Source organism: Polistes fuscatus, unplaced genomic scaffold, assembly GCF_010416935.1.
Source record: "Polistes fuscatus isolate 324 unplaced genomic scaffold, CU_Pfus_HIC Scaffold19, whole genome shotgun sequence".
Lineage (NCBI taxonomy): Eukaryota > Metazoa > Arthropoda > Insecta > Hymenoptera > Vespidae > Polistes > Polistes fuscatus.
Window position 1 is genome coordinate 2,546,902 of NW_025113095.1, and position 12,240 is coordinate 2,559,141.

The window sequence follows — 12,240 nt, forward strand, 5'->3', positions numbered from 1 at the left end:
ACTACCATAATATAAACGTCATCGTACACATATTCGATTTTCATATTTAAAACATAAAAAAAGAAAAAAAAACTAAACAAAAAGACTACTTTCGAGATCGAACCTCGAACAACACGTCGTCACGTCACGAAATACGTAAATCTTCCATTACCAAAGTAAACGTTTTCGTTTTCTTTATGTCCGCAGAAATCAAACAGCGAAAAATCGATAAGGTTGGTCAACGTGAGGTTGGCAACATCCGGTCAATACAAATGCGAAGTGTCAACGGAGGGTCCATCATTTGCCTCATTTGTCAAAACTGCCAATTTAACTGTCGTATGTAAGTACGCATTATTATTTTATTTAACTATTTTTATTATTTAGTAACGCAACCCTGACGCATTTTGTTCGTTCGAAGAACTCTCCCACAATAAATTTCGAGCTTCAATTGTTTAAAACAAATCGAGAGGCCCGGGATTCGAACCCGGGATCTTTCGCATACCGAAAGAACGCTCTACCACTTGAGCCACGAAGACCTGTTTATTTAACAATACATATATAAACTATATTTATTCTTTTATCTTTTTATCAAATATTACCCTATCAACGTCAAATCTTTACAACCAATTAAACTTAAATGTAACAAAATAAAAATAAAATAAAAATAAAATAAAAATCGAAAGAAGTTAAGGGTAGGGGGTAAGGGGGAAGAAGCAGGGAAGCAGGTTGCTGATAAAAACAAAAAACGAAACTGGTCAACGATTTTTCAAGGATATTGAGCCAAAAGGGGGAAAGAAATAAAAAGGACGAAGAAACGAAGTTGGAAAAAAAAAGAATAAAAATAAAAAAGAATCTTTCATCGTTTATCACAATTCATCATAAACGGAAACATTTTTACGAGACGAGTAGGGTTTTCTTCCCCCGTCGAATCCTTTTTCAAGGGTTTCGCAGAGGTTCCCTTTTTTTTTGTCTTCGCTGCGACAACAACGATTTGATTTCCCTTCAATCTTCTGGCTGCTCGTCTGTTTTTTTTTCTTCTTCTTCTTTCCCCCTTTACCCTTTTATTCGTGTGTATAATAAAAAATATATATAATAAACTCGAATCTCTAAAAAAATTTGTTTAATATAAAAAAAAATAAAATAAAATCAAACGAGAAGAAAATTGCATACGCGAGTACTGAAAAATGGAGGCAGTGTTGGGGGGGGAGGGATATGTGGAAGAAATAAAAAGATACAAATAAAAAAGGGAAGAAAGAAAAAAAAAAAGAAAAGAAAAAAGAAATCGTAACGTTGTGCTTGATAAAATATAACCGATTTGCGAATGGCAAAAATTACGTTCATCCTTATCGCGATTGCATGGAAATTCGATTGGAAGAGAAAATATATACGCAAATGTATATATATATATATATATATGTATGTATATGTACTTCGTACTTGGAAAATTGAAAAGCGAAACACACGTAGAAATTATTTGATAATAAATATTATGTTGTTTTTCTTTTTCCTTTTTTTTCTTTTAAATTCGTATTGGTATTGGTATTGGTATTGGTATAAAACCGTGTGCTCGTATATAATCGATTATTTCATTCCATTCGATAACGAGAATGCATACGAAATAATTTCGAATTGAAAGAGAAACGTTATATTGCTGTATATAGAGTAGATTATTTTAATAGAAATACCAGAACGATTTTATACAAACACGCATACACGTACATACACCCCCTCTCCCTCCACCCTTCCTTGCAATATTATTTTAAATCGAAAAATGATAGTTTTCAATTTTTCCGTAATGCTAAATTATTTTTAATCGTTACTACGTAATACAAATTCTTGTATATACTTTTATCGATATAAATAATTATTAATTAAAAAGAAAAACTATGGTATATGTTTAATAATGCAATATAATTAATATATACTATATTAATAATTTTAAAAATATCTAATTAGATAATTAAAAAAAATGAAAAATCACAACAACGTAATCCTACTATGATATATTACACAAAATATATTTATTTATTAAATGATGATTAAAATAATAAAAATAAAATTCAGATATATACACGCACACGCACCCGCACACGCACACGTACACGACGTTAATGTAATTCAAGTTAACGTTAATGAATAGAAGAGTTAGACTAATCCAAGTAAGAATAATCCTAAGATAATGAAAAACTATCTTACAAGAGGTTACAATAATGAAACGGAATGATCAAAATGTAGGATAACGCGAGAACACGATAAAACCGTTTCCTTCTTCGGTGCTTTCATAATCCTGGGGCCCAGTGCTTCGTAATTATTTCAAACGGGTTAATTCGAGCAGTGCTTGTGCCGTTCCTTCACCCCACCCGACCCCATCCCATCCCATCTCACCCCTCAACCCCTTCCCCCTTTTCTCTTGCACAATCTACCCTTCTTACACTTACCCCTTTTACCAGGGGTAGTGGATTCCTAATTGTTAATTAGAAAGTAACGCGGTGGCCTTTATTAAACGTCCTCGTTCTACGGCCATGTTCTAGCACGTGGTGCAACGAAGCACAGTTAATTGACTATAATTAATATAAAAAAAAAAAAAAAGAGAGTTGCATTTTACATATACAAGTGTGTTGTATATATAATATATACATATTATAATAATAAACAGTTATTTCAGATCACAATTATATTCCTTCGTATTTCGATTGTTTGTTAATCGAATTCTGTTATGATTTCGAATGAACAAATTATTTAATTAATATTCGTAAAAATGAAATATTTCTCATTTCAAAATGATTTAATAAGATTCGTATAACAAATAAGATGATAACAATTTATAACGTATTTATTGTGCCATATATTTTGTTTTATTTTGACTGAAGAATATATAAAGAAGAATAACTTGTCATAATTTTAAAGAATCATCTCCTGTGTACATGTTACACATGTAAAAAGAAATAGGGGTCGAATTTGAAAGTTCTAAAACGATTTTTCTTCTGTTCATACTATTTTTCTATCTTACTTTCTTATCCAACTACAACAAAAAGGGCTCTACCAAAATTGAAAATAACTGCTATGCAGTAAGAAGAATCATTCGCATTACTTTTAGTTACTGTAACGTGTGTGTATATATATATATAAGAAGTAAAGGTAGAAAATAGAAAGGAGTACAAGAGTTACTGTACTTTAATACTAGTGTTAAAGTAAACCAAACTTATCGATCCTTTGTACGTAGAAATTAAAAAACGTTGTATTATATTAATGTAAGTTACTATACTATAATATAATCTATAAAAAATAATATATATTGTATAAAATAATTTAAAATTATTATATGGTTTAATATAATATTATATTATGCAATATTATACTGTTATTATAATATATTATATTAACTAATACTACAATACACACGTGTTTTCTATTATATACTTTTCTGCTAAAAAAAAATAACAAATTGTCAAACGAATAATTAAATATAAAAAGAATTGATTACGTTATATAATAAATGTGCATCGTATCTTGCATCAAATCGTAAATCAAGAATAAAACGATCGTTTGAATGATTATTTCTTTGTGAACGATTAAATATATTAACCGGAAATGTTTTCACATTAGGAGTTAATTTAGAAACGTTAGAAGATCACCGGATTGGTCGCAGCTACCGTTTGAGCTCGTTTATTTGTCAGTGGCAAATCGTTTGGTACATTTCCACGTCGTATTCGTGCATATGAGAAAGTCTCGGCAGCATGTATGGCAAAGTGTATGCCAAAAGCACGTTCCAAGTGTATATTCCATGGAGCCATAGAATCTACTTTAGCGTCTACCCACCAAATGGGAATGCTGCTTCAGGGATTTTCCTTTTCTCAGGATACGAGAAGAAGAGCACGTAGAAGTCAGCGAATTTATTTAATGAGGAAATAATGCAAGGTCCGGTACTATTTTATTTTTACTTCGACCGATATATATATATATACATACTCGATTATAATATGGGAAATTTATTTTTTTTTTTTAAACCCATGAAATCGCATTGATCACACGACGTTCAAATTTTCCTTGAAATATTATTTTTTACGATTTATTTAGACGATCTTTGAATTTTTACAATTTTCTTTCTTTCTTCAATTCGTAGTTTTAGTAAAACGTGTTATTATTTTTTATTTGATTTTAATTTATTTTTATTGACGAGAGATAACCACTTGGGTTAATACTTGAGAGAATAACTTTGAAAAGTTAATACCATACAGTCTGTAAGTGTATCCTTACTTTTAATACATAGTAACGACCATAAATGAAACATTTTCACTAAAATATGATAATATTATGCACGAGTTGAATTGCCGCTGAAAGTGCAATAACACTTTTTAAGATACATCGCAGGGTCATAAGAAAAAAAAAAAAGAATCAACTTAATTATACTTCAACTACTTCTTCTTCTTTTTTATCCTCTTCTTCTTCTTCTTCTTCTTCTTCTTCTCCTCCTCCTGTCATCACTTTGATTATCTATGATAAAAAAAACTAAACATAACCCTTTCTTCGATGGCATGATTCATAAACCATGGAAATAAAATATTCAAATATTCCATCCATTTAATGAACGATCTAACTCCACCTAACTTAATCATCGCGTAACAAAATCCCTATTCAAACGAAATCAAATCCAACAAAAAATATTATCCCACATCTGATTCGTTTGAATTATCGATGATGTACAAACGTAATTATAATTCAGTACTGAAGTATAATATTATATTAGGGTGAATCAAAAGTTCATGCGTTTCATTGTTTTGTTTCAGCTAGTGCTAATCAATAAAATTAATTTTTACAATGCAATGAAATATTTATTTTAACATTCCATATTCGTGGTTTGAATGCGAAAATTGATCCGACCGATGATTATTATTCTAAAATATACAATGTTAGAATATATTCCCCATATCTTTCGAAGAACGAGACAAAAAAATGAACAAAAGAAAGAAAAAAGATATGTGATCAAGATCGGTATCTTCGATCTTAGCATGACTTTCTCAACCATTCTCCGGGGTAAAGTAAAACCAAGTGAACAGAAGAACCAAGGAAACAGGAAACTAAAATCGGTTTCTTCTTGTTCCCAAGAGAAAGTCAGGGGGTAACGTCCTAGGTTCTCTCATCGAGTTTTACGAAAAGAAATCTCCTGTTTTCTAGTTTCCAAGATGAACGAACCTAGCTAGTTGGGTTGATCGATCCCGGTGAACTGTTAGCTTAGATCCCAGACTGGCACAGACTGTTTGCTAGAAGAAAAATCGAAGAAACGGAGAAGAAAGTAGTAAAGAGACGGAATCAACTTAAAAGAATAGTAAGAGCTACCTACTACTACTACTACAACTATTACTAGTAGTGGTGGTGGTGGTGGTGGTGGTGCAAGGCAGCTGTTGGTATTACCGTGTTGGTGAAGGTTGCTAAAGAAGAAGAAGAAGAAGAAGAAGAAGACAAGAAAGTATGTTAGGCACGAAGATGATCGAGGGATTTGGCTTCTTTCCAGTGAATCGGTCAATCGTTGCTAGATAACCGGAGTTCTCGGTCTACGCCCTACACGACCACAATTCTCTCAGCAAAAAGGGTCCTTACTTTCAAATAAAAACAGATCCTGATATTTAGAATGAAAGAAAAACCAAAGAGAGGAGAGAGAAGGAGAAAATATATTGGGATAAGTTGAAAGAAAGATTCATTGATTGATGGATGGGATCGATCAAATTTATAGAAATTTTCTAATAAAAAGGGTCATGGTAATTCTTTTCTTCTTCTTCTTCTTTTTTTTCTTAATTATCAATATCTCTCGAAATGTAAAATTGTGTTTAAAATATTCGCATCTGTCTATGATATAATATAAAAAGCATGAATTAATTTCGATATCAAAAGATATAAATGTAATGGTTTAGTTTAAAAAACGTATACGATATTTCATCAATGATGATTTAGTTTGATGATAGATGATAAAGTATTACGAAAGTAAAGTCGGAAGAGGTTGTGAAAAAAATGTGTCTTCTTTGGCCTCGATATCTATGAAGAACACAGTGAATCGGAAAGGTTCTTTCAGTGCAGGTAAATGGGGCGAGAAGTTGGCTCGATATTTCATGAAAAATTATCACGTAACATATATACATATATACATATATACATATATACATATATACATATATATAGGGGAGGAAAAAGAAAGAAAGAAAAAAGAAAAAAAAATAGAAAAAGATATAGAGAGAAGAGATAGAGAGTGAGAGAGAGGGAGAATAGTACACGACACAAACCCCATAATTTCTCGTGAGTGCAAGAATTACGAAAGGAATAAATCTCATGGGGGGATCCCCTCTCGAGGTTACGGGAAAATGATTATTTATCGAACGGATGTGACGTCGGATGCTGCTCGGGTAAGTCACCACCCACCCATCGCAAAGTAGCGACGTGAATAAGGCGGTCAAAGCTCCGTTAACTTGGAAAAAGACGGGAAGAAAGTAAGAAAGTAAGAAAGAAAGAAAGAAAGAAAGAAAGAAAGAAGAAAAAAATAAAAAGGTCCTATTTTTAAAGACTTCTCTCTGCTCTCTCGTTCCATGTATTTTGGAATAAGACTTTTGAAGAAAAGAACGAGGTGGAATAGAAAATTATGAAAATAGTCTCTTGGGAAATGCATAATAATCGGGGAACAATTTAAAAGTAACCGTTTGTAAGAAGAGAAAAATAATATAAAAAAAAAGAAAAGAAAAGAAAAGAAAACAAAGAGTAAAAAAGAAAAAAGAAGAGAGAAAGATGATATAGTTTTATATACCGGATATGCAGAAAGAAATTGGATCGAATGTTGCCTTTGATGATTTTTCTGACAAACGGGATCTCAACTTTCTCAGATTTATTAACAGAGGTACGATCGGTAAAAACAAATTTAATTTGATTTAAAAATTAACATATATACAAGTGTGTTTAACATGTTTTTCGTAAACATGTGTGTTCTATACGAATTCATAATATTTTAGTTAATATTACTTATAGAAATATCAAATTGGATTAAATATAAAATCAAAAATAAAAATATGACAAATTATATTGTGAAACATCTATTCCCATAAATTTTCATTCGAATTACCAATATAATAACAATATTCAAAGAATTTAATCCTTTCAAACTACTGTACCTAAAGATATCCGTAAATTAGCATATAGAAATCTTACTCTTAGTAAAGGATTTTAACAATCTCGAAAACAAAAATACAAACTCGTATCATTTCTTTTCGATCGAGAGAATAAATTTTTATTGGGGGGGGAACAAAAATGAAAGGTTTTTGGGATACGAAAAAGTAACGAATAAAAGAAAGAAAGAAAGAAAGAAAAAGGAAAGAAGAAAATGATGGAATCAAAAAATACTAAACAATAAAAAAGACTGAACATTTAAATAAAAAGCAAAAAAAAAGAAAAACCACGGAAAAGGTTAACAGAAAAGAAAAGTAAAAAAAGAGGAAAAATTGAACGAACGAACGAACGAAACGAACGAACGAACGGAAGCGTAGAAAACGATGAAATCCGGTAAAACCCTCTCTCGTTTCTGCTTAATAATACAGAGCAACCATATGCCCGCGTAATTCCACGATTTCTATGATAACGATACGCCGAGCTCGAACTTCGAAGTTGCTTCAGGGAGATTATGTATCCGTGAAGACGGAAACATTCGAGTATACGCACTTATCTCGATCTAAGGGAAATATTCGACCTGCTACTAACACATACCTGCTATCCACGTATTATACAAACTTGTATTTTATACATGTATACACATATATATATATATATTTATTTATTTATATTGAATATGTATTCGACGATAGAAAAATATTAAAGAATCAATTTAAATCGATTTTAATCTCATCTACTTTAACTTCTTTTTTTTTGTTTTTTTTTTTTTTTTATTATTTTGTTATAATACGGAAAAAAATATTCCAATTGTTTTTTTTTGTAAATTTATTATATCAATTTCGATTGACCCGTACGCTTTTTACTTCCATTCTTTCTATTGGCTTAAAATGTTCTATGCATGCGTTTATGTATTCGTGAACGATAAGTTTAACCCTTTTATGATCCCCCGTAACTTTCAACTCGCGTACTGTAATTAATTATTATTACTTTTTAATCCCCCAATTTTCTTCCCTAATATGCCATATATATTATAATACATATATTTTATATTATATAATATTTCATAATATTTCATATAATATTTCATTTTATATAATCAATAAAATATACTCTTTACACGCAACTGAATATAAATTCTAGTTTAAATATGTTGTATTAAATATATATATTATATTTTCGAGAGAAGAGAATAAATTTATTGTTAATTCGTAATTAAATGAAACAATATACATTGTTATGTAATCATGAAAAAAAAATCTGTTTTCATATTTTAAGATACTAAACCGATTAAACCCTCGACACATATATTCCGTTCGTATTATTAATTTTACTATTATCATAAAAATGATACGATCCTACAATTAAACTGATTAAACACGAACGAGAAAGAAAAAAAAAAACAAAGAAAAAAGCAATTTCTTCTCACGCCCTACATTTTTTCCGAAATCTATACGAACGTTCATCCCTTTTTTTTTCAACAAAGCTCGAAAAACCCACCACCACCCTCGCCACCACCACCAACCACCCCTATATCACACGTTTAATTCGTACTTCAAACAATTGCACGAACCACCGGCGCCCTATATCGTTTGTTATATAGGTTACCACAGAAATAATTGAATTAGGCGAGCGAGCTGAAGCTTAACAGGATTTCGAGGCCCTACGATGATTCCACTAATTTCGAGAACCGAGATAAAGTGGATGGGGAGAAAAGAAGGGAGAGAGAGAGAGAGACAGACAAAGACACAGAAAGAGAGAGAGAGAGACAAAAATATAAAAGAAAGAATTGAAATTTTCTAATTTACAAAAGTATTTCAACTAATTTTCTATCGATATCAAAAATTGCAAAATAATAATTAAAACAAAATTTTGATTTCTTCGTAATAAACTTGCATTAATAGGACGTACACATATATACGTCAGTATACGTGAATTTCGATTACACGATTTCCCTATTGTATTCCAAGGATCGTTCTTATTGTTTTTTCTCCTTTTTTTTAATTTTATCGTCTAATTATTAATTTTTATCTCATGAAAATTGAATCGTAATTTCAATTCAATTGACATAATACTTTCAAGAATATATTTTCTTTCCAAAATCACGAAAAACATATGAATATATCTAATTGTTATATTTTTGATTGGTACAATCCTAAAATCTATAGCAAATTGTTGAATGCAATTACCCGTAATATCTTGACCCTTTAATATTCCAATTTGTAGCTACGTAAATACACACGAAAACATGCATACATTGTACATACATACATACATACATACATACATATATCTATGTATACATTCGTATATTCGAATTCCGATTACATGGTATCCCTTCGTATTTGAGGGGTTCGCCCTTAATCATCGAAACCTCGCTTCCCTTCGCGTCCACTCGGATAGCTTTACGGGCTAGAACGGCTTACGAAGTTATAAACTTGGATGCATACAAAACGAGATAGCCGATGTAACGATGAAAAATTGCACGCTATCTCTTCCTCTCTCTTTCTCTTTCTCTCTCTCTCTCTCTCTCTCTCTCTCTCTTTATCTGTCGGTCTTTAATCACTTTTTAAAGCAAACTTGAAACCTAGTCGAATAAGAGAAATGACTCAAACATAAAGACTATTTCTTTCTTTTTTTTTTGTCTTTTTTGTTTTCTATCATTTCCAAATAAATAACTGTAAATTGCATTTTTGTTTCTATCGTTTTCTTCTTTTTTTATTTATTTATTTCTTTGGTGTTTCATACCTCGATTATTTGCTACAATATTTATATATGCGTATGATTTCGAGAGAAAATAACATTGATAATTAATTGTACGAATATTATTTCTTACCAATTAATTTTATCTTCTTCTTTTTTTATTTTAAATAGTATTAAACGTATTATTAGCTAACGAATTTTCTAAAAAAAAAAAAAAAAAATAATAGTATAACAAATGGCAATATGACAAAATAAAATATCAATATATGATATAATTATTTTTCTTGATAAATTCGTTACTATTCAATTAAAATCATATTTTCATCATCTGCTTGACTCAATGTTATAATTAGGATTATCATAAAGAATATTAATTAAAATAATATCACGATGAGAAAGAATTATTTTCAATAATTGTTTGAAATGGGTTAATGAAATCAGAGAAATAATCACAGAAGGAAAGGATCACCAATCGTTAAGAGATGAAATTTTGTAACTCAGCAAATTCTTTTCTAACGAAAACTAATATCTCTCTCTCTCTCTCTCGTTTTCTTTCTCTTTCTCTTTCTCTTTCTCTCTATCTCGATATCATTGATGTATACTTTCTGAAAAGCGGATATGTCCCATTTAATTTCTCGCTTCGACGGTATTCGTAATCTCGATTGATTCCTTCCTACTCGTACCTCCCCCCCTCCCACCCACCCCCCGAAACTCTTTGGAAATCATTCGAACGAAAAGTAGGTAACTCTTTTGGGTGTTTGTTCAAGGTATACTCTCTTCCCATCAAATTTGCTGAATTTTTCTATCGAAAATTCTCCGCCGATCTTTTCGCGGTTCGAAAAAGAGAATTTCTTGATGAGAAAAACATTTTGAAGTAACGCGTCTCTCTCCTGTAAAAATATATAAATAAATATATATATATATTCAATATATAATAAAAAAATAAAGAAAAAAAAAATAATAAGAAACTATAACGAAAATTCCTCGAATTACATTTTCATAGTTAAAATACGATCAGCACGTCAAATGAAAGTAGAATAAAAAAAAAAAAAAAAAGAAAAAAAGAGAAATAAAATAATAAGAAGTGTAAAAGAAGTCAAAAGTTAAAACCCATTACGTGAACAGAAAATAAAAGAATATTCGAACTACGTGGAATACATTTGAGTATAATTTTGAAAAAATCTTTTTCCCTTTGCTGATTTTTTTTCTCCCTCCCACTCCTCACCCCTTCTTTCACCCTCTCTCTTTCTCTCTCGCGATGGTTGAAATTCAACGGAAGGATTTTCGTTTCGATCCGGAAACATTTCTTACGTGACCTAGGTACAACTTTTATAGAAATCTTTGGCTTTTCCACTTCGTAGGTAAACCAAAAAACGAAGGTTGATATCTTTTCGTAAGACGTTTCCTTCCTCCTTCCTCCTCCTCCTCCTCCTCCTCCTCCTTTTTCCTCCTCTTCCTCCTCCTTAGTTTTTCCTTCTTTTTAAACGATTCTCTTTGAACGTTACCGCCGAATGAATATTTATGATACTCATGAATATTTACAATACCGAGAAAGTCTATGCTTGAATATCGATGCGATGCAATTCTGTCAACGTGTGCGTACAACACAACTATCATCATCGTCGTCGTCGTCGTCAATGGCCACACTTTCAAATATAAATGTTCAATAAAAATTCTTCTCTGATCGAATTATTCTATCTTTTTTATTTTTTTGTCTTGCCACCCTTCTCTATTCTCAATTCAATTCGATTCGAACACGTAATCTTGTTTATTTCCATTTCGCTAGTCCGTTTGTTATTTTTTTTTTTTTTTTCATTAAAAATTAATTAACGAACAATCCCGAATTTTCAAATATCACTATTTATTACGTACGAAAATTAATTTGCGATATCTTTTTTTTTTTAACACCAAACTTAAACCTGTGTATATTTTCTTTGCGTTTAGAAATTAATGACGTAAACTTTCATGCATTTTTATCAGTAGAAAATTGTTCTTCGATCATTAAGAAAATATGTCGCGAGTTATTTTGTTCAATTTTATAATAATCATTTTTCCAATGACGTTATACATTAAAATTTGATCAATCTTTGATGATCATTTAATTCCAATATATTATAACTAGGTTTGAAATAAAAGAAAAAGGGTGGGGAGGGGAAAAGGAAGGGACAATGAACTAACGGGAAGCATAATATTATGGCAGAACATTAAGGAGAAATAACCTGTTCGGATTTATGAACATCCCTTATGCGAAGCACACTCATAAGAAAGAGAGAGAGAGAGATACTCTGTGAATTAAAGGGGAAGCAACGATCCGGAGCTTACTTAGAAAGAAAAAGAGAGAGTTTCATAAATGTGCTCCATAAATATCGGAAGAAAATTGTTCCAAAGAAGGATCGAACGTTTACGCATCGTGTT

At 30.8% G+C, this 12,240-nt stretch overlaps 1 protein-coding gene across 1 annotated transcript in view; it reads left to right on the top strand.

The window, feature by feature from the left end:
• Nucleotides 1–12,240, top strand: part of LOC122515661 — a 174,023-nt gene that overhangs the window by 136,313 nt on the left and 25,470 nt on the right. Inside the window, exon 4 of the mRNA XM_043633057.1 lies at nt 187–319. Coding sequence (XP_043488992.1) covers nt 187–319 — 133 coding nt within the window. The remainder of the gene's footprint in view (nt 1–186; nt 320–12,240) is intronic.